Genomic DNA, 24,241 nt, shown 5'->3' with positions numbered 1-24,241 from the left:
GGCAAAAGCGTGTAATTAAAAATAAATTATAAATTAAATTTCTGTTGTACTAGATAGTATAGAGATTGAAGAAAGGTGTATGTATTATTTATATGAATTGATTGAATGATCATGTTTTAAAGTAAAATAGTTAAAATTGTTCGAATGTGTTGATTAACATAACACCAGACATTACAGACTTAATTGAAGTCTAGTATATTTATAATTTATAATTTATTTACTACTAATAATGCGTATATAACAAAGAGTCTAACTCAACTTTAATCAGAATTTATTGACATCAAGTCACGTGTACAATCGACATTAGACCTCTCTTAAAATTCTATTAAGTTAGTATAAGTAATGTTTGGATGATATTAATTATATGTATGTGTAATAAACTAGCGTGGTTGTAACAAAGAGATGGCCGAGACCTGGCAATGTACAATAACGGGTCAAGTTAAATGATCAAAGCCAACGACTTGTTGTGTAAAAGTGGAGAAGGAGAAATATATTTCTCGACGACCGGTAACACTATCGCTGACTTTGCAGTTCTTCAACAGTCTTTTCCAGGTACTCTAACGCACAACTGAGTTCGCGCGTTTTTGCTTCAACTTAAAGATAATTGCTTGCTTTTATATAAATAAATGATGTTTTATTATCGCTCATTTGTTTTTAATCACAAAATATAAAAGTGGTTGCTTTAAAGGCTTGTAAATTAATTGTTGTGACTAATAAAGTGTTTTTAAAGATTGACATACAAAAAAATAAATTACTCAAGAAACATTTTTTTTTTTAAGTTTACAATTAGTACAAATTTAACAAAACATATTATTTTCAAAAATGGATCTCATAAAATTAAAAACTACGGGAAGATACGAAGCAACTTTGGAAAAAGTTACCAAATCCGAACCTTTGAAAATTGGCGAAGTAGTTTTTCAATTGGAACCACATCCTCTCGATAGGAAAATGATTGAAAAAGCTCGAACTGAATTAAATGAAACAGTTGACGTCGTTACCAAGGCCCTTGAAGAAATAAGAGACTTGTTAAAAGGTACCAGAGTAAATTACAAAATTATTATTATTTAATTTTTTAGCTTATGATAAATAAAATTTGTGTTCACTTATCTTTCATTGTATAGTCAGTTTTAATTTTAAAATAAAAATTTATTTCACTTAATAATGAATCAAAACCAGTTTCCAGTGTTGTAATCGTTTATGTCGACATTAAATGCCTATCTCAACAGTTTTAAAAGTCACTCACTACTTTGTTGAACTTCATATTGTATACATCTATTTATTCACGTTAGATAATTACATAAAAAAAGATTACATTCTAATCACTTATTTCCCAACATTATCATAGAATGTTACAATTTAAAATTATCTTTTTTACTCATTGCGAAATATTTATTATATTTACTAACCACAGAAAGTTTATAAATGTTTATTCTTATGTCATGCACAAATAAACATTATAATTTATTTTATGAGTTAGAAGTACTATGCAACGGAAAAATTACGCAATTTTTTTATTTAAATATTCAAATACTTATCTTTTATGAATAGTTATACATGACGCATGATTATTTAAAATTTATTTTCATACAAATCGAGTAACAAAATGAAACATTAATTAAAGAAAAGAAATTTACATTTTGTTTTACACGGCAATAATTGAAATAATTGGTTAGTGTTTATCGCGTTGATTGAACAAAGTAATAAGCAATAATGACAACTGAAGCAAATACATTAAGTCATTTTTCAGCGTGACGAATAATTTATGTTTGGAAAAATAATTCATAGATTATGTAAATAAATCGTTATTTCAGATTGATAATAATATGCGTATTATTAAATCACGTGTATGTATGAGTATGTATGCTCTTGCAATATTATTATTAAAACAAGTATTTATTTGCACATAATTGGTGATACATATTACTTTTATTAAAATTATATATTCTTATATTAACTTACGAAAGTTTTCTGCAGGAAAATGTTAATAAAAGATTTCAACATCGGGCGGTTTTTACTTGTTATTTCTCCATTAATTACTATTAATAATGCTTAATACTAATGAGAGTTTAATTTAATAATTAGGCAATTAATATTTATATTTTCACTTACTTTTTTAAATCATTCCATTATCAATTCATTTTATTTTACAGGAGAACCTGAACTTTATGTTCCTGATGATGATTATTTTTTTGCAAAATTTTTGCGACCATGTAAATGGAGTGCGAAACCTGCATTTGAACTGGTAAAACCACAATTATTCATTACTTTACTGTAGGGAGTAAAGTGGCGCTTAAGAAAATTAAATGTTAATGATTTGATATCTTCTGATGAGTAAATGTATATGATGAGGAAAAATAGAATATTGTGCATTTTAGAAAGAAAGTAGGCTATGATATCTTCAAAAAAAATTAAGAAAACGGTTGACCCTAAAGGCCATTCCTGCAACTTCCCGCTACCTCCATACCTAAGTGCTCAACAATTCACTTATTTTTTAAGCTCTTCGAGCTCAAAAATATAATTTTTGTGTAATTTTGAGCTCTCCGAGCTCAAATAAATCGCTGTTCTGTGCTTTTGAGCTCTTCGAGCTCAAAAGGTTAATGGAAGTTTTATAGAACACTATTTTTTTAATTTTTAAACCGCAATAACTTTTGAATGAATTAACCGATTTTCTCGCGGTTTACAGCATTCAACGCAGTTTTTTGAGTTCTTTAAAAAATCATTAAGCGTAAACTGGTCAGACTAAAAGTTTCATAGAAATTCTGAAAAAAACATTTTTTCCAATTTTTTTCGACAACGATATCTCACGAACAAATCAACTGATTTTGACTGGACTGGTGGCAATCAACGTGGTTATTTAAAGTTAAAAGCTGATTAGTTTTTGGAATTGATCGGTTCAGCCGTTTAAAAGATATTTTAAAAAAACAAATTTTTGGAAATTTTATTTTTGAGATTTCTCAAAATTGATCGACTCAAATTCTGTAAATTAGTATCAGAATTATAGGGGCAAAGGAACTCTTTAGAACGCCGCTTATTTCGATCGAATCGGATGATCCGTTCAAAAGTTATGAGAGATTTACATACATACATATTGTATACATTATGTAGTACTTTGTAGAGTGCGGTCGTGTTTTACATTGGTATTTTTGGTGTGCTATTTATGAATAACATAGCGATTTACTGATATAGACAATTCGTTCAAAACATAGTTTTAAATATTTACTTCTTTTTGAGATAATAATCGTTTAGATTCATTATTAAATAAGTTTTATATTTAAATAAACAGTGATCAACTTTATTCTAGGTTAGTTTCATTTTAACTAATTTAGCTAAAAATTTACACCACGAGTGCTGCCATCTTACGTTTTGTGTAACAATGTCTATGTCGTGTGGATTGTGTCTAAAGAATATTAGTGACGCTTCATCAGCTGTACAAACAAAAGCTGACTGTAAACATTACTTTCACGACTCATGTGTAAAAGTACGATGTTGTTTACCATCGAAAAGCCGTGCGGCAGCTAAAGTCCAGGATTGCTGTCCTGCTTGTGTTGTTGATATTTCACCGATATTAACGGAAATTCTTGATAAGCTAATTAAAATAGATGGAGTCGATAAAAACGTGGTTGATTTTGGAAAGAAGATGGATAAGTTTGATAAAACTATCAAGTCTGTTAATGATAAGGTTGACAAGTTGATAACTGATTATGGTGTGTTGCAAAAAAGTGTCAGGGATCTGGAGGTTAGGGTCTCTAAAATTGAGGAAGCTCGACCTGTCGCTGATAACAATCTTTTGGAAGAAGCTAGAGCTATTGCGAAAAATATTGTTGAGGGCGATTTGGAGTCTAGGACGCTGCAGCTGGAATCACGTTCACTTGAGGATGAGCTAACTATTACTGGTATTTCCGAATTGGACGGTGAGAAGCTTACTGAAGTGGTTTTAAAATTGACGCAGGTGCTGAAAGTGCCTGTCACGGAAACCGAGATTATTAATGTCGAACGTCTGGGTAAGAAGATTAATAGGAACCATCGCAGTGTTTGTGTCAAATTTAATAGTTTGAAGCATGTAAATGAATGCATCAAAGGTATTAAGAATAACCAAGTAAAAGTGGGTAAACTGATGCCTAGTGTAAAGCCTCCTGATGCTGATGCGGCTATATATCTCCATCGTAGGCATCCGTCGACCTTGTACAAGCTTCGGCAAGAGATTCGTTTAAAATATCCAAGAATTCGCCCAAAAAATATTTGGATTGCTCACGCTTTTGTGTTTGTCAGATATGCAGACGATAAGCCGCCTATTAAACTGAGACCTTCAGTGGGAATAGGTCCGCTGCAGGACTTAGTGCAATAACAATTAATTGCTCCCTCACCACCAACGTCGCCTAATGTTTTGCCAACATCTACCACAGTTTCTAAGGAATTACATCTTTGCCACCTTAATGCGCAATCACTACATAGTCACTTTGCCGAATTTAAAGAATTTTTTAGAACGCATTCCTTTGATGTTATTGCAATTTCGGAAACTTGGCTAACTGATAATGCGACTGATCTTCAATTTCGTCTACCGACTTATGTATTGTATAGAAATGACAGGGGCCGAATCGGAGGGGGTGTTGCAATATATGTCAAAAATACATTGTCTTCGCGTTACGTTTTGTCATCTGGAAATTTATTACCTAAACATCCTGAGTATTTATTCGTCGAGATATGGACTGCTGTCCGGCGTAAAATTTTAATTGGAACTGTTTATCGGCCACCTAACACAGGTCACTTAGACGTGCTCGAATCCGATTTGGAAGATACTATGCCACACTACAAAGACATAATATTAGTAGGAGATTTTAATGCGAATTTATGTGTAAATGATTACAAATCTCAGGAACTACGGCGTTTTTGTGATAATTTTGGATTGCAGTTTGTATCTTATCTACCAACTCATCATACTTCTACGACGCATACGTGGTTAGATGTTTGCATGGTTAGTGAGCCTGTTAAAGTTATATCTTCCAAACAATCATCAGAGCCATTTTTATCTGGGCATGATTTAATCTCTATTAAATACAATTATCAAGTACCTAAACATTGTCCACGAGTCATACAATACAGAAACTGGAATTACATTGATGATAATATTTTAGAAAGAATGTGTAATGATATTTCCCTTGATATTTCAATTAACGGTAATTTGGATTCAGTTGATGCGGTAAATGAATATCTCCACACATCGATGAATAATGTTTTAGACAATATTGCACCACTTAAATCTAAGCTGGTGAAGCGTAAATCTGCACCCTGGATTACAAACGAAATTAAGGATCTTCAGCGAAGGCGTAACAAATTATATAGAATTTACAAGAGGACGGGATTTGCATATATTGAGTACTCTAATGTGCGAAAATTAATTAAAAATCGTATTAATATGGAAAAAAAAAAATTATCTAGAAAGCAGATTCATGACTGAAAAGAATTCACGATCGTTATGGAATGACTTCAGAGAACTTGGATTAATAAGGACCCATGAAAATGATCACTTATTGAATCTTAATATAGATGAGATGAATGACTACTATATAAATTGTGCTGAAAATGGTGATATAAATAGTGATAATTTAGAAAACGGTAATATAATTAGTGATAATTTAGATGTAACCAACCAGTTATCATCTCAATTAGAATCACAGTTTAATTTTTCGCGCATTAATAGTGTTTCTGTTAAAAAGTCAATTATGAGAATAACATCAAGCTCTGTTGGCCCTGATGGTTTCTCAATTAAATGTTATAAAATAATGTTGCCTTTTATGCTATATCTATTCACCGAGTTATTTAATTTGTCATTATCTACCTGTAAGTTTCCAGAACTATGGAAAAAATCGTTTGTAGTGCCTGTACCTAAAAAGTGTGACTCTGAGGAGTTCTTTGACTATCGCCCGATATCGATTTTATGTGTATTAAGTAAAGCTTTTGAACGTTGTGTATATGATCAGATGTTAAAATATGTAGTTGATAATAATTTCATGGATAAATTTCAAACAGCTTTTAGAGAAGGCATGAATACGCAAACTCCTATTACTAGATTGTTAGATGATATTCGCTTTGCTGTAGACCATTCAGAAGTCACTATTGGTGTTTTCTTTGATTTCAGTAAGGCATTTTTGACTCAGTCAATCATATTAAATTACTTAATAAACTGAGAGGTATGAGATTTTCAGATAATTCTTTACGATGGATAACTAGTTACCTTAATCAAAGAAAGCAAGCAATACGTGATAATCTGAATGGTACAATATCAAATTGGAGAACAATACTGAGAGGTGTTCCTCAGGGTAGTGTTCTAGGACCGCTATTATACTCTTTATATGTATCTGATCTAGGCAAATTACTGCGATGTAAATATTTATTCTATGCTGACGACCTTGTAATCTACTTGTCATGTAGTCCTGCTAGTCTTAATACCACAATCAGGGAACTTAATGAAATAATAATAGTTATATATGTGGATGGTGTAATGACAATGATCTTAAGCTGAATGCTGATAAAACAAAATATATAATTTTTGGTAGTCCTTATAATGTTTATCTTGATCAATGTAAATCTTGTGATAAAATAACTGTTAATCAAACGGTAATCGACTTTGTAAGTTCTGTGAAATATTTAGGTATAATACTTGACAATACGCTTTCATGGAATGACCAAATAGATAATGTATGTAAGCGAAGTATGAGAGTTCTCGCGCAACTAAAAATAACACACACACACACACACTCTCGGGGCAGAAGAGATACTGCTACCGGGCGCGTCTCCCCGAGCGGATGGGAAAACGCTCGCTGTCCTTGGATGACACTTAATCTCTTAGTTGATGAGGTACAGCGGGTAGGAGCCAAGCAAAATAACCAAACAAAATACGCTCCCGTGGACAAAACTCCCCTTTAATGGGTTGGTCGCACTAACTGACCTAACAAGACGATTGTTCTCTGCTGTGACCCACTGGGAGTGACCGGAACCTGTATCGTAGTTTCCGACGATGCAGGCCACGGCTGATGTGAGCTTGCTCTACCGAGGTGTAAGTTGCAGCAGTGGATCAGGAGCCAGCCACTTCGGGCCTTGATCAGGAAGTACGCAGTGAGTGTTAGAGATCGGAATCTTCACCGCTCCGAGCGAGTCTAGTCCGTCCGTGTATTCCAGGACTGGCTAAGTGTCGGCTAGGCCTCAGGGAACTGGGGTAGGAGTACTATCTCCGAGGGTACACCCGTTCCTAGTTATGGCAACCCGCTCCACTCCGTACGATGCGCTGGTAAATTAAAAAGTATGAGTAATGCACAGGAAACAAACAAGAGTGAAAACGGGCCTCATGCCCAGCAAGACGCACTGCTACTTAGTGCAAAGATGAAGAGGACAGATGTGCTGGCACATCTGGAGAAGCTAGTCAGTGGACTGCAGGACTTTCTCCAAACCAAGCAAAATGTCCACAAGGAGATCAAGTCGAAGTCGACGAACATCTGCAGTGCCCTGAGAAGGTTCAAAAAACTGGACCAAGAATGGCAGGAGATCCAACAACAACACGGTAATATCGTGATGAAGACGAGTGTGACAGCGGTTTCACCAGCAAAAGCCGACACGTTTGTCGAGGAGATGGACACAGGTGGCGAGGGTGACGTCGAGTCAGTTGTCGAAGACGGAGAGGAAACTGGAACTGATATCAGGCCCGGGAAAAGGAAAGAACGAAATTCCCCAGACTCAATGACCAGCCGTACTAAGAAGAAGAAGGACCTTAAACCAAGTCCCCCGAAAAACGCGGTAACACAGAACGGCGGAAAAAAGGAGGTGAATGAATGGCAAAAAGTCCAGTCAGGGAAGTCCAAGAGAGAGCAAGCAGTAGAAAAGCTCCAGAAGCAACCGCCGAAGGAGTCCAGGCCAGAGCCTAATCGGAAAGAACCGCGCAAACGGATCAGGCCGGACGCACTGATCATCCGCCCCGCAGAGACGGCAAAGTATGCTGAAATTCTGAAGCGAATAAAGCAGGACGTCCCTGACGAACAGGTCCGTACTACAGTGGATAAGATCCAAAGAACTAGGACCGGGAGCTTGCTGATTACGCTTTCGAGGAAGAGCGCTGACCGAGGCCAAGCCTTACAGAAGACCATCGCGGACATCCTCCAAGAAGACGCGAAGGTAATCTGCAAAGGGCCACAGGAAGACGTCGAAATCCGAGATCTTGACGGTACCACAACCAAGGAGGATATTCAGGCTGCCTTGCAAACGGAAATCGGAGAAACCTGCGAGATACCACTAGGGACAATTAAGATTCATAAGGCCTACAGAGGTACTCAGACAGCTGTTGTGACACTACCAGCAGCTGCAGCGCGGAAGATATTGACAGGAAGCGGTAAAGTCCGGATCGGCTGGGCCAACTGCCGAATCAGAGCTACGAGGGGACCAATCCAATGTTTCAAGTGCTGGCACTTTGGACATCTTGGATCCCAGTGCAAGAGCAATGTGGATCGGTCTAAGCTATGTATTAGGTGCGGACAAGAGGGACACAAGATTGCTGAATGCAAAAACCCAGCAAAATGTGTATTATGCGCGGATCAAAGTGCGGAGAACTCGGCTCATCATGCCGGCGCATCCAGGTGCCCAGTATTTAAAGAGGCACTCCAGAAGATAACAAACAAACAGACATGAAGATATTGCAGCTAAACCTAAACCATTGCGAAGCTGCACATGATCTGCTTATGCAAACAGCAAGAGAACTAGAGTTAGACTTAGTAATGATAGCAGAGCCATACAGATACCTGAATACCCAGCCTTGGGAATCTGACAGCGCCACCAAGGCTGTCATCTGGTCTATGACACAAGCACATTGGTAATAGCCCTTAATAGTGAACCGATTACTACTGGATCCGCAGAAGAAATGACCAAGGACCTGATGAAAAGAGTTGTCCAGGCCTGTGACGCCAGTATGGTCCGGAAACACAGCATAAGCCAACGCCCGGCAGTGCACTGGTGGAACGACCACATCAGTGTTCTTCGGAAAGAGTGTCTAAAGAAAAGAAGAATATCCCAGCGTGGCTATCGACGACCTAACTCTGCGGAGCTGGTCGCAGAATACAAAAAAGCCCGTCGATCATTGAACAAAGCCATCAAGGATAGTAAGAGACAATGCTGGAAAGAGCTCATCAACGAGGTGGATAAAGACGTGTGGGGTAGGCCTTATAAGGTGGTTATGACCCACCTAAAAAAACAACAAATGCCATCACCTACGTGTCCTCAACTTCTCCAGAAAATCATCACTGCACTATTCCCACAGCAACGCAACTTCGATTACCAGTTGGCGCCAGGCGAACTGGATGACACTCCACCTGTCACTGAAGAAGAACTGCTGGAGGCCTGTAACCGTGTAGGGAATAATAAAGCGCCGGGATTGGACGGAATCCCTAATATAGCCTTGAAAACCATCATAAAGGCAGCTCCAACATTATTCCTAGACGTTTATAATTCATGCCTTAAGGAGGGGACTTTCCCGCATAAGTGAAAACAGCAACGATTGGTACTGTTACCTAAAGGGAAGAAATCACCGGATGAACCGTCATCTTACCGCCCACTTTGCATGCTAGATACAGCGGGTAAGATATTTGAACGCATAATTCACCAGAGAATTGAAGCAGTAGTCGACCCACTCCTGGCAGACAATCAGTATGGATTCCGGAAAGGACGATCAACCCTGGACGCAATCAAACTGGTTGTTGATACGGCCAAGGAAGCAATCGCAGGAACCAGATGGAAGGGTGGAACGAAAGAGTATTGCCTGGTGGCGACCCTAGACATCAGAAACGCATTCAACTCCACCAATTGGGAATGCATCATGCAGGCCCTCCAAGAGAAGAATGTACCAGAATACCTTCTTAAGATCGTAACAAGCTACTTTGAAAATAGGGTCTTGAAGTATGACACGAAGAACGGTCCGAGGGAGTATGATATTACTGGAGGTATACCACAAGGTTCAGTCCTAGGCCCGCTCCTGAGGAATATTATGTATGACGGTCTATTAAGACTAACTCTGCCAAGAAACGTCAAACTCGTAGCATATGCAGATGACGTAGCCGTAGTGATTGTTGCCAAACACCTTGACGAGATAAACCATATGTTCGATCTCACTTTTGAGCGCGTTAACCGGTGGATGGACGCAGTGAACCTGCAACTGGCGCAACACAAGACTGAGGCAGTGCTTATTACCAGCAGAAAAGTGGTAGAGACCATTAAGCTAAAAATCGGCGAACAAGAAATCACATCACAACCTTATATCCGATATTTGGGAGTGATGCTTGATGCCCGACTCAACTTCAAGCAGCAAGTGGAGCATGTCAGTGCCAAAGCGTCAGTAGTGCGGGCCAGTCTCGCACGACTGATGCCGAACGTCGGAGGCCCAAAGCAGAGCAGGAGGCTATTACTGTCATCAGTAGTCACATCGGTGCTCACTTACGGAATATCCATTTGGGCCGACGCATTAAAAACGCAAGAATCATTGAGAAAGGTTGGATCAGTATATCGACTGAGTGCCCTACGAGTAGCTAGCGCTTTTCGCACAATATCAGAGGAAGCAGTGTGTGTTATTTCCGATACTCTGCCTCTCAGAGTCCTAGCTGAGGAAAGACGGAACCTATATCAACGAAGAAGGTCAACCACACTGAGCCCTGAAGAACTTAGAAGCGAAGAACGGCAACACAGCATCGCAAGATGGCAACAAGAGTGGAATGCTTCAGATAAGGGTCGGTGGACGTACCGTCTCATACCTCGGGTTGATGTGTGGTTCAACCGGAGTCACGGTGAGATCAACTATTATTTAACGCAGATGTTATCAGGACACGGATGTTACCGGAAGTATCTCCACCGCTTTAAACACGATGATACCCCAGAGTGCCCGTCCTGTCCAGGGGTCAATGAAGATGCGGAGCATGTCTTCTTTGTGTGTCCACGTTTCAACTAACAGCGCAATGAGTTAGAGAAGATTCTGAAGAAGAGAACCCAACCAGAGTCAATAGTAGAGGCAATGTTGTCGTCAGAAGCTGCCTGGAACGCCACAAGCATTTTTGCTACAAAAGTGCTGACCGAGTTGCGATCCATTGGGAGGAAAAGAGCGAAAGACCGAATCTAGAAGGAAGAAATAACATCTTAGCCACCAGAAGGAAGAGCGGCAGCTTATTCCTCCCCCCGCGAAGAAATGCCTTACGGCGGTACCATGGGGGATCAGAGGATAGAAGAGAAAGGGGTTTAGGGTTTAGTGGGTAGGGGCGTCAGCGTCGAGTTTTAGTATGACGCTGCGTCGAGTCGCCACATATCCAGGCCGAACAGCTATGCCTGGAATCCGTAAAAGGGATTCCCCCCCCCCCAAGTTAAAAAAAAACCACACACACACACACACATGCAGACACGGTGACATCACCGCAGAAATAGTCAGGAAAGCTTCCTAGGACCTCAAAACGTCGAGATCTGATGAAAACTCGATTTTCGAAAAACGGGGTGAAAACAATAACTTCCCGATTTTTGAAAATTTGCAATTTTCTTAGCGGGAAGTTAAAAAGTTAAAATTTTTACCATTGTTTTCGAGAAAATTGACACATATTTATTAACAAGATTTCAAACTAAGATTGTCTAAGAGAACTTTTCCGTGATTTATTAATTTACTTGTTAATTAATTAATTAATAAAATAGAGCCAACTTTGTAACCGAAATTTATCTTTCAAAACCGCTAAAAATTCGAATAATTTGTAACTTTTATTCTATCATATTTTCTTAAAATTTTTTTAAAAAATAAAAACAGATAAACATAACGTCATAGAATGGTCCATAGAAAAAGTATAATAAAACAAATAAATCAAGAAATTAATGATGAGCTGATGAAATATTTAAAAGTCTAAGTATCCAAATTTAGATTTTCGATTATCATAATACAATTTGTATCTGTAATTCAATAAGAATTGATCAACACTAAGGTGGGTCAAAAAAATCGATTATTTTTTTTTTAACTTCTTACATTGAGAAGTTGGTTCTCAGGCACCTCTAGAAAATTCTCACCAAATTTGAGCTCTTAATATTGATAGGAAGCTTATCCGCATCACAGTTTTATATTTTTTGTTAGTCGCTTATAAAAAAGATCATATCTCACTATTGATCAATTTTTTAATCAAATCTTTATACATATTTTTATAGAAAATTTAATGATCTACAAAAAAGATTTGCTATGTGTAAGCGATTACATTAACCATTTCAAAGATATCCGAGGTCAAAATTCAAAAAATTTATCAAAAAAAATTTTTTTTTTTTAAATTTCCTACCACATTGGAAAATAATAGTTGCCAAATGAATATGCCATATTTTTGTAGGAAATTTAACGCTCTACAAGAAAGATCTGATATGTTAAATTGATTACTGCAACCGTTTAAGAGATATTCGTAACCGAACCCCAATGCTTTCTGATTTCAATAATTTTCTAATAACTTTTTCAAATATATCCATTAAATTCATGAATTGTAGATATTTTCATAAAAATTTTAGCTCATATTGCTAGAATGATAGTTTTTAACTATTTTTTACCCTATTCATAAATGTAAGGAAGCTTTACTTTTGGACAAAGAGAATAATACGTCCGTTTTTATTACTTACAAGGAAAGGTTCCCAGGTTTCCAGCTCCGATTTTGATGCCATTGAAATATGTTATTTTTATAATCGATTAAAGTAATAAAATTTCAATAATTTCGATGAAATTTCAATATTCTTGGTTCAAAAGTTACGTTGAGACAAAACCAAATAAATTCAGATTCAAACGCAAAATCCTGTGAGTTTTGCGTTTGGAGATGGGGGTAATATTCACTGTGAAATTCCGGAATGTAAAAATTAAGCGATTGTTTGTTGTTCGTTGTGTAAGAAGTAATTTTATTATTTTAATCGATTATAAAAATAACCAAAAAGAACCAACTTTTCAATGTTAGAAGTTAAAAAAAAAATAATCGATTTTTCTGACCCACCCTAATCAACACAGTAAACAAATTCATGGTCACATATGAAACATCACTTCAGGTTTTTTAAACACTAAGTATGCCTCCTCTCGACTATGAGTTTATTTGCCGCTCATAATTTATTAATGAATTCCAAATAATTTTTATACTTCAGTAAAAGTAAATTCCACACAGTTTTTCTTTAATGTTCTAGATAAAAAAAAAAAAAAAACTTTCCTATGAAATCACTAGATCAAGTATACGTCTTCTTATTTAAATAATTTTATTCATCGAAAAAATCAACCAAAATAATATTAAATTGTTAACTGCCAAAATTAATAATAATAAAAGAAACAAAATTAGGAAAATACAAACAAGTTCGATCAGTTATAAGTATACAACTAGTTATAAGTTTTTAAAGTTATAAGTCTTTTTTAAATAATAATCATTTTATAAATGAAATTTATAATGTACTTATTAATGATTTTAAAGTGGAACTTTTGCTTGCTAATTTTGTTTGTACTAATCATACTTAATTTTCAAACTTTTGAGAGCCTTTTGTAGTTTTCTCCATTTGGAAGCTATAATTATTATAATAAGAGGTGTACATTATGTAAAATTTTTTAAATCAGTTTGTTTTAGTTTTATTTCATTAATTGTAATGAAACTTTTTTGCCAATTTTTATCTTAGTTTTTAAGACTATGCCCTTATCTGTACTGTTCGAAATAATTACCGTTTGGTCAATGAAAACTATTAATAATTTATTTCTATCTAAAAATAATAAGTATAAAATTTCACTTCTATTACGCGTATTATATACGCCCACATTTTTTGTCTAACTATTCATTTACAATGGTTAAAAAATTAATTTGTTTTAAAAACGTTTCTGCTTCATTCAAGATAGTCAAATTTTTCATAAAGATCTTAATTCAAAATTTTGTTTCTTAAGTCCAATTAATTTTTTTATCAGTGGTTATATTGAAAATTGATTAGCCATTTCAAATGATCAATTTTGATTATTGTTTTGTAACTGCTAAGTATGTTAAACTTGTTTAGTAAAAAAATTTTGTTCAATCATGATTTTATAAACGATAAAAAAATGAGCCATCATTCGACGTCTAAAAAAGAATCTACTTTCTCTTGCTTCTCAAATAACAAGCAAAATTTTATTGATATTTATAAATTCTTATAAAGTTTTTTTTTTGTTTAAGCAGTTTTAAAAATACTAATTACGATAATTCTTAAATCAGAAATGTATAACTTCGAGTATTGCTCTCAAAGTTATTTAAAAGAAAACGTTGAAAATCAGCTCATAAATATTAGAGTATTCTTTATAAGAAGATCGAAAAAAGTCTTTACGATAAAAACGTTGCTAAAGTTTTCCTTCAAGTCGGAATAGATGATACTTTTATAGTTAATGGGATTCTAACTTATTATAATTTTAAATCCAAAAATAACAACAATGAATCTATTAGCCTTCGAGATATAACTCTAATATTACGGTGTTACGAAATAGAGATAAAAAACTTGTTCTCTTTTACTTACATCAGTTTTTTTTATGATGCAATATATATAGTTATGTTATTATGTAGGATATTTTATACACGGAAAAAAGAAAACTCGAAAAATTACAGTGTATAATGCAACCTGGTGCTTCGTGATGAAAACTGGAAAAATTACAGTTTCAAATGTAATTATTACAGATTTTATAAGAATTACATTGTAGAATGTAATATTTACAGTGAAAGCTCTGAATATTAAATTAAAAAATTGAATTTAGAAAATATTATTTCAAACTGTAATTTTTCTAGTTTTGATTACGACGGGACCGATTTTACATTTTATACTGTAATTTTTCGAGTTTTTTTTTTCCGTGTAATTAGTAAAATTATAGCAATTTATTGACAAATTGATTCATCATTCATCAATATTCATTTATATAGTTGATTAGATATTTAACTTATTAAAGATGATAGACTAAAACTAAAAAAAAACAAAAAAATGATTGTCTTTAATGTCTGATATAAAAAATTTTTTTTTAACAGCCATTTGAGCTTTTAGGAAACAATTTTCGGAAAACGTCTTAATGTATGAATGTGCTTATAAAAAATATGGTACTTGGAGTTATCGGAATCCTGATTGAGGATTAAGGATTAATTTCTGAGATCAAGGATGTCAAGTATAAATATAGTCGGGTATTTAAAAATACTGTTTTTAATGATTCTCCTTTTAAAATTGTTAAACAACAAAAAATCAAGGCTTATGACCGCAAAGTACAAGTGATAAAAAAATTTTTTTCTTTCGTGACATTAACTGAAATTAACTAATAAGTCAGACAATTTTTAGGATTTTTCTTAACAAACAAATTATTATAGAAAAAATACAATTCCATATGTAGAAGGTTTAACAAACTATAAATGGAGTTTTTAGAGTATTTTCGTAGCATACTAATTTATTTGTTGAGTAAAACCAAAAAATAGTCAGATGTCTGTTGATTTTCATTGTTAAAGTGAAGAGCTATGAAAATCAGCTTCTAAATATAATATTTTTTTTGTCACTTATATTTTTCTACCTCTACCTCTTTCGAATGATTGATTAAATCAATTTTTTGCTATTAACAGATGAAACGCTTCTACCGCTATCGAGCAACGCACCCTCGTTATTGTGATAATCTAACGCCCATTGTTGATCGTCAAATATTTATATCAGGAGTGATAACACCTCTTCCATCACGTACCAATGATGGCTGTCGATTAGTTTTAATAGAAGGTGGTTCTAAATGGAAGCCCAAAGAAGTTTCATTAGATCAAATTTTTCGAGGAGTCATGCTGCTGCTTGATGCCGCTATTGTTGAGCCTGCGACTCAGGTAATACGCTATATGAAATGATACGTATAGTATAAAGATATAAAATATAAAATATTCACTCTTCAGGTCAATGGAGTTCATGTTATTTTGGACATGGCCGGATTATCTTTAACCCACGTAACTTACTTTACGCCAAGTTTTGCCAGTGCAGTCCTTGAGTGGGTTCAAAAATGTCTTCCTGTTCGATTAAAAGGTGTACACATAGTTAATCAACCTTTCATTTTCAACATGGTTTTTGCTGTTTTCAAGCCTTTCTTAATGGTAAAATATGGTTTTTAATGCATTTAGTACTAATATTATAATTTCAATAGTGATTCTGATTTTATAATTTTTTTTATCTATCTGTTATTTAGGAAAAATTACGCAAAAGAATTCATTTCCACGGTACGGACAAGGCATCATTGACAAAAATAATTGATCGAAAAGCTTTGCCTACGAGGTATGGTGGAGACTTAGAATTACCGACGGAATCAATCGGTCATGCTTTTTGGGAATATTTTTGTAATTTTAGAGAAGAATTTGAAGGTATTTATATTTTCATAGTATATTACACCCCTTGGGAAGGAAAATAAGAAAAGCCTCAGATCACATGTGTGTTGGCCGAGGCGAAGCCGAGGTCAACAAACATGTGATCTGAGGTTTTCTTTTTTACTTCCTGAAGGCTGTATACTATTTTTTTGTCCGACGAAGGCGGAAAGCAGCAACTTTGCTTAGCGCAGCGGGACGAAAGTTGCCATTTTCCGCCCGGAGGGCAAAAAAAATATTTAAATATTAACATATTCAAGAGAAAACTAAAATAATTCAATTAAAATTTTTCAGAGGCAGCTAAGCTTGGTTATCGCAAGAAAAAGTAATTAAGTTGAAAAGTTGGTTACGTTTTAAGATGCACTTTCATGGAAAAATTAAGCTATTATCATACGCGCTGAAGGGCATAAAACTCAACAGAATTCCGAGCAATCGTTGGATATTGAATATTTACATCGAATTTTTTCTTCATGGTCACGTTTTTTTCTCTTTCGTTCGTTTTGCAATAATAAAAAAATTAAATGTTGTGTCATAAGAAATTAAACAAGATGATTTTAGACCAGGGTGAAGTTAACTATTCGAGTTGACGCAAAAAATTCTAATTTCATTGTAGTCGTGCCTAAAATTATAATTCAATTAAGGAATTTAAACTGCAAAAAGCATGTAGCCATGTGGAAAATCAGTTGAAGTCCATGTTGCTGATCTTGAGTTATTTAATTTTAATTGACAAAATGTATTACAATTTTAATGCGCTGTCAATGTAAGTGGCAGATTAAGCGAGAAATTTCATTTTTAAATTATTTATATTCCTTATTGTTAAAGCAAATGCACGGTATGAAAAACAAACATGACCTTTTAAGGTAGTTCCTCCATGGTATGATGCGGTCAAAAAGCATTTACTATAGTCGGAAGGTTGATATTATTGAAAATCATTATTTACTATAGAAATACTATGTAAAAATGACCAATAAAAATGTTTAAATTATTATATCTCGACAACAAAACAGTAAGGTGCTACTTTTTTAACTTCCCGCTAAGAAAATTGAAAATTTTAAAAAGTTGGGAAGTTATTGGTTTTACCTTGTTTTTCGAAAATCGGGGCATACCCTAGTATATATATTAGGGTGCGCCAAAATTCTATTTCCGAGAGCAACTTTTTAAAATTGGAATTTTGAGTTCCGCTTTTAACAGGAGCTGTGTTTGGGAATTTTCTGAGATACTTTGGGGTGAGACGATTTATTTGATATTCACAGAATTTTTTAACAGGAGCTTTGTTTGGGCATTTCCGCTGAAATTTCATAATTTGGCCGGATATATACATGTAATATAACCGACCTTGTTATCAGGATATCTGCAAAAGTTTTCAATCGATCTTAATGAAATTTGGAACACATATTCTTTGGATAATTACCTTGAACGAGTTCGAAGATGAGCAAAATCGGTCAATTAGTTTAGAAATGGTGGCCATTCAAAATTTTCAAAGTAGTGAAAATCACTTTTTCGGTCACTTTATTGATGAATAATAAAGTATTATTTTCGAAAAATTTAGGTGAAAGCTCATGATCATGAAATTGCCTTTGATTTTATGTACATTACATTGACTTTTTTTCTTTTTTACCTTCGATATTATAACTAAAATGAAATATTTTTTATTAATTAAACTTTTTTTTTTACTTATTAATGATCAAAATATTCATTTCACCGAGAATCTAGTAGAAATAACGATTGATCTTTTATTATTAAAAAATCATATATAGTTAAATATAAATAATTCGAAATAAAATGCACTTTAGGATTTCTAAATTTTCTGTAAGTGCATTTTTTGTTTCAAAAATTATTATGCTATTTATTATTTGATTGAATGTACTTTCTAAAAAAAAGTAAATTTTATTATAAAAATCATTCTAACAGCTGTAACGTGCTTTTTTTAGAAATAATATTTATTTTCTTGCGCCCATAAAATTATAAAAATAATTAATATGATTATTGCACTTTTTATGACGAATCATAGTACTTTTAGACAAATCTTGCTCATTTCCGAACTAGTCCAAAATAATTATCCAAATAGTAAATACACCAAGAAAACTTTTTCAGCACTTTTTTATTGTAATTCATTTAAAAATTATTTGGTTTTCAACAAATTATAATAGCGAAAATAAAGAGAATTTTATATCAAATGAAATCTGCCTTTCATTTTGGGTAAGGCTGAATGGCATTTTTATTTAATATAACAGAGAATATTTGGCTAGCCAGAGAGTTTTACATGCTTTAAAAGAGAAGTAATCCTGAAAATCACGAATTTTCATATTTAATGTCTTGCTTCCTAGACGGTCAAAAATTCTGAAACTTCGGGATTTATTAGTAAACGTTATTCATAAACCGTGAAATAAAATTAGCATAATATGTCGAAAAGTGGTTGGATGGAGGAACTATCTTAAAGCCTAAATTGGTATAATAATGTTCAAATTTTTTTCTTGCATTATTTATATGATAACTTTCAATTTTAAAGTTGAAATTATTAAAATGATCATTTCTTAACAACTCGAATGTTGGCAACATGCACCTCAAAAATAAGCTTTGTGAATTAAAACTTAAAGCATTAATACAATCAATTAATAAGAATTTGAAAATTCGAGTAAGTATTCAGAACTTATTCTCGTCTGAATTCGTTTTGTTATATTCTGCGCCACATAATATTCCATTTTTACACATATTTACATCGAAAGTTTTAATTACTTTTTTGTTTAACGAGAAAACAGCATTCTTTTCTTTAAAAAAAAAAAAAAAAAAAAAAAAAAAAACAAATAAAAGAATTAACACGGGAAAGAACTCTTCCGCGAACTATGGTAAGGATTCAGACCGTCGGGTTGCAGATATATGATGAAAAATATCCCTGGAAATGAAGGAAAAAAGTAGGATATTCTAATTCATATATGATTCAACTTTCTTGATCATTACATATGGGCTGAAATATTCTTCTTTCTCCTTTTGAACGCCGATCTATTATTTAAAGTGTCTAATATATGTTTCAAGATATTCGGAGTAAAAAAATCTAGTCATTTGATTTTATTGAACATGAGCGAGAATTTGAAACGTGCCCATGCGGAAGGTTATATCTCAGTAAACACTAGTAGTACTTTCATCATATCATTTAGAGTAAATTAAATGTTTTGTATAATGTAAAATGTAAATATAGTTTTTTACTATGGAATTTCTAATTTGTTTTCATAAAATATTATAGAAATAATATTCATAATAATATATGCTTATGTATGCCTATGCAGTGAAATGTTAACTTGGTGATAATCAACCTTGTTAATCTTTAAAATGGTGTAATATGAATTTCATGCAAATATATTTGATAGTTTTATGGTTAACTTATGTTGATGAAGAATAATTCATTTATTAGTATTAATTGATCTTTTTGAAACTTACATTATAGCTATAATGATAAAAAATATATTCTACAGGGTTGGGCAAAAATTTGAAACTTCGAATTATTGAAGGTGAATCGAATTGAATAAATCAACTCGAAATCCGAACCAAATACTTAAAAAATTTGAATAGTTCGAAAGATTCATATCTTTTGAATAATTCAAACAATCCGAATAATTCTAACATTCGATAAGCTTAAGCCTTTCGAATTATTTGATATTTGCCTCAAATATAGAATCGAATTGTGATATTCGATTCGATCTGATTTAAGCTAGATTCCCACACCTCTAAGCAATATTTATTGATATTAAGAAAGTTCTACATGCCCGGAAGAGAGACATTCGTAAAACTGTTAGAAATAAACGATTGAAAAGATCTTGCCTACAGGTTTTTTTCCAGATCTTTCTTTATCCCAATTAATTTTCTGACGGCTATAAGGCCAAGAAAGATACTTCTCTGTTACGTTGAAGTGAAAAAAATATTAAAATTCAGGATAGCTTTTTCCCAGAAAAGTTTTATTTGAAATTCTATAACTTTCATGTTTGTTTTATAATATTCCATGTAGGAAAGTATGGTGGGCCCAGGCTTGGCCGAACTATGCAGAACTCTGGGTCGGGCTTGTAAGCCAGAGTTGGCCCAGTGTTGGTTTACGTCTGGAATGATACCACTGGCCCAAGCCTGGTTACCACGACTGGCCTATGCCTGGTTACCAGGATTGGGCCACAGTTAATTTTCAAGTCTGGCCCATGTCATTTGATAAAAAATGATAAAAAAAGAATTAAGTGTCAATTTTTTAGTTTAATTTTGATGTAGAGCTAACGCAAGTTTAGACCGCTTGACTCTTAATTTAGACTTAACTTTCGTTAATTATAGAAATAAAGTGAAAATCGCATTCGTTCTAACCGAGACTCAAACCCGAGCCGCGTGCTTGCCAGACCGATAACTAACCCCTACATCGTACGACCGATAAGTTGATGCACATCTCATCATTTTTATAATCGAAATCTATATAGTGACGAAGTGTGGCAATTTATTATTTATATAATTTATGTTATTTAATATTGTGTTTTGATGAAAGTTAACAATTTTCAAAAAATGTTTATTAGTTAAAAAAATGCAAGAGTCAAGTTCTTATATTACTTTAGACTTTGTGCATCGTTTTGTATATTTTTTATATCTTATTATAAATTTTAATGTTCGAAATTATCAATATTCAAAATTCAACAGTAAATTATTATATTTTATTTTTTTAAAGACTATATCAGTTTTGACAATATGCATTGTTTTGGTTAAATAATAAATTTTCAATTTTAGCATTTGCTCATAAATATTCATTAAACAATAAATATTTACTGTTCAAAATTCTATTACTCAATGATTAATCAAGTTTGAATTTTCCATTGAATGGCCAAGGTTTGGTTATCCAATTCTGGCTCAAGTCTGGGTTGCCATTCAACGGCCATGGCTAGACTTCCCAGTCTTGGCCCAGGCATGGGCCAATATCGTTGCGCCAAGCTTGGTTGCCCAGTACTGGCAACCTTGCTCCAGGCTTTGACAACACTCCTTCAGTCTTTTCAAGATTTTTAGCACATTTCACCATGTATTCCGTCGCATTCATAATTTCTGATGTTTTTGGAATACTCCACTTAGAAGGAAGAATTGTCAAAAGTTGGATTTTTTCAATTCGAGTTGTTTCTTCATCACTAAATTTATCTCTTAATTTTTCGATGATTTTTACGGCATAATTACTATTTACGTGGTACAAAAGTTCATGAATCATATTACCAAAAAACTTTTTTTCAAAGTGAGAGCGACTTCGTCTGCTTTTTGAGTTAAAAATACTCTGTCATCAAATTTTTGTCGCAACATATCAATAAAGGGTTTTTCCAATTTATATTATTGGCACTGTAGGAAAATATTAATTGTCCATATTTACATTGAAATTTTGGTGAAAAATTAAAAAATCTTCAAAAAACTCGAATTTTTGATTAAAAAAATTAGAAAAACGGTAGACCCTGAAGGCCATCCGTGCAACTTCCTGCTAATTCCATACCTCGGTGCATAAAACTGCACTAATGACGTTTTTGAGCTTTTCGAGCTCAAAAATACAATTTATGTGTTATTTTGAGCTCTTCGAGCTTAAAAGTCTGATAGAAGTATCATAGAACAATATTTTTAAAATTTTCAAACCGCACTAACTTTTAAATGAATCAACCGATTTTCACGCGGTTGGCAGTATTTGACGCAATTTTTTTAGTTCCATCACGAATCTTCAAGTTTGAATTGATAAAACTAGGAAATTTGGAGTAATTCCAAAAAAACACTTTTTTCGGTTTTCTTTCGTTCATGATATTTCTTGAACGAATTGACCAATTTTGACCGGCTTGACGGCGATCGACGTAATTTTTTCATGCTAATAGCTGATTAGTTTTTAAAATCGATCAGTGCAGCCGTTTAAAAGTTATTCCAAAAAATGTCGGAGTTATGTTAAAAAAACACTTGTTTCCAAATATTTTATCAAGGATATCTCTTGAACCAATCAACCGATTTCCACGTTTTTGGCGGCGATCGACGCAGTTTTTTAAGGTCTGAAATTATTCTGTATCATCAAAAACGATCCGAGAAGAAATGACGAAGTTATGTCAAAAAAATACTTTTTTCGGTTTTCTTTCGTTCACGATATCTCTCGAACAAATCAAGCGATTTTGACCGGATTAGCGACGATCGGCGTGGTTTTTCAAGCTTAAGGGCTGATTAGTTTTTGAAGTTGATCGATAAAGCCGTTTAAAAGATATTTAAAAAAAACCACTTTCAAAAATGATTTTTTTCTTATTTTTTTTTTAGATTTTTCAAAATTTCTCAAAATATATCGGTCCGAATCGGTTCAAATTCTCAGGAAATCTAAGTTTGAGGGAACTCTTTAGAACGCCGTTTAGTACGTTTCGATCGGTTCAGTCGTTCAAAAGTCATAAGCGAGTCACATAGTCACACACACGCACACACACACACACAGACACACACACACACACACGCAACAAGAAGAGGCCGCTGTCCACGCCCAGCCCTTCCTCAGATATTGACAAGCCAGCACAGAAAAAGACAGCCCGGGATGATACCTGGACCAAAGTGACTCGGCAAAACAAGAAAAAGAAAGAACAGGAGCCAGTGACTCAAACTGCTACAGCCCAAGACCAGCCAAACAGCGGTGGCTCCAAGAAACCAAGGAGGAAGAAGACAAGAACTAAAGCTGTCCTAGTCCAACCAGCTGAAGGGCGAACATACGCCGATCTCCTGAAGGAAATCAAGGCCAAGGTAAGCCCTGTCAAGACGGGCGTAGACATAAGGTGTATTAAAAAGACGAAACACGGAGGCGTTCTCCTTGAAATGGCTCGAAAGACCGAAGACAGCAAGGCATTCACCGATGCAGTAAGGGCAGCCACTGCAAACATCGGCACAGTCAAGACGCTAACACTAACAACAACGATCGAGATCCTCGACTTAGATGAAATCTCTACCGAGAGCGAAGTCCGTGAAGCACTCAAACGTGAATTCACTGACAACCTGGAGGTCAAACGGGTAAATTTGACAAAACCCACACCACGAGGTAATCGGGCAGCCTTCTGCGAACTAGACGAGCCCAGTGCGATTAAGGCCCTTGACAAGGCCCGTATACGGATCGGTTTGGTGAACTGTCGTATACGCCCAGTAGTAAAAGTAACACGTTGTTTTAAATGTCTTGGTTATGGACACCAAACACGTCAGTGTGCGGGACCAGACAGAAGCAGGTGCTGCTACAAATGTGGCGGAGAGAACCACAAGGCCGTAAACTGCACGGAGAAGTTAAAATGCTTCCTTTGTGCTTCGGACAAAGATGCCCAGGATAGTCTATGCCATATTTCTGGCACTGGAGCGTGTAAGGCATTCCGCAAAGCACTTGCAGAAGCCATGAAAGGTCAGAAATGACACGCATACTACAAGGCAACCTGAATAGGTGCGCCTTGGCGCAAAACCTGCTGCGCCAGCGTGTTTTCGAAGATAAAATTGACGTCTGCTTTATCTGCGAGCAATATCTAAACATCGAAGGTAAAACATGGTTCGCAAACGGAACGGGCACGGCAGCAATTTGGATTGTGAACACAAAGAACGTTACCGTCAACAACAGCGGAGGTGGAGCAGGTTTTGTCTGGATTCAAGACCCCACAACCTACTTCATGAGCGTCTATCTCTCACCTAACGAAGGGATTACCCGGGAAAAAATGATCAGATCTGATCAGACATGAACAGGCATGAGTCTTCAGGTCTGATCAGGTATGAAAAATGACCGGGTCTGATCAGACCTGGCCAGGCATGTTCAGGTCTGATCAGATCTGTTCATGTCTGACTCGATCAGGTCCATAAAAAAAAATCGGTGCCGACGGGGATTCGAACCG

General features: G+C 34.6%; 1 protein-coding gene and 1 long non-coding RNA gene across 2 annotated transcripts; one reads left to right on the top strand and one right to left on the bottom strand.

The window, feature by feature from the left end:
* Positions 1–331: 331 nt before the first annotated feature.
* LOC123262910 (alpha-tocopherol transfer protein-like) lies at positions 332–16,747 on the top strand. Its single transcript, XM_044725397.1, has 6 exons — positions 332–1,033; positions 2,151–2,242; positions 15,606–15,851; positions 15,918–16,112; positions 16,205–16,376; positions 16,671–16,747. The coding sequence occupies exons 1-6, from the start codon at positions 823–825 to the stop codon at positions 16,703–16,705; spliced, it is 951 nt and encodes a 316-aa protein (XP_044581332.1). The 5' UTR covers positions 332–822; the 3' UTR covers positions 16,706–16,747.
* A 445-nt stretch (positions 16,748–17,192) lies between these two features.
* On the bottom strand, positions 17,193–24,070 carry LOC123262911. Its single transcript, XR_006509058.1, has 3 exons — positions 24,058–24,070; positions 21,373–21,374; positions 17,193–17,326 (listed from the first exon to the last, which is right to left on the bottom strand). It is a non-coding gene; the product is annotated as an uncharacterized LOC123262911 (long non-coding RNA).
* Between the last annotated feature and the right edge of the window lie 171 nt (positions 24,071–24,241).

This window comes from Cotesia glomerata, linkage group LG4, assembly GCF_020080835.1.
Source record: "Cotesia glomerata isolate CgM1 linkage group LG4, MPM_Cglom_v2.3, whole genome shotgun sequence".
NCBI classification, from domain to species: domain Eukaryota; kingdom Metazoa; phylum Arthropoda; class Insecta; order Hymenoptera; family Braconidae; genus Cotesia; species Cotesia glomerata.
The sequence above is the reverse complement of the archived record's forward strand: the minus strand, read 5'-3'. Positions and strand labels throughout refer to the sequence as shown.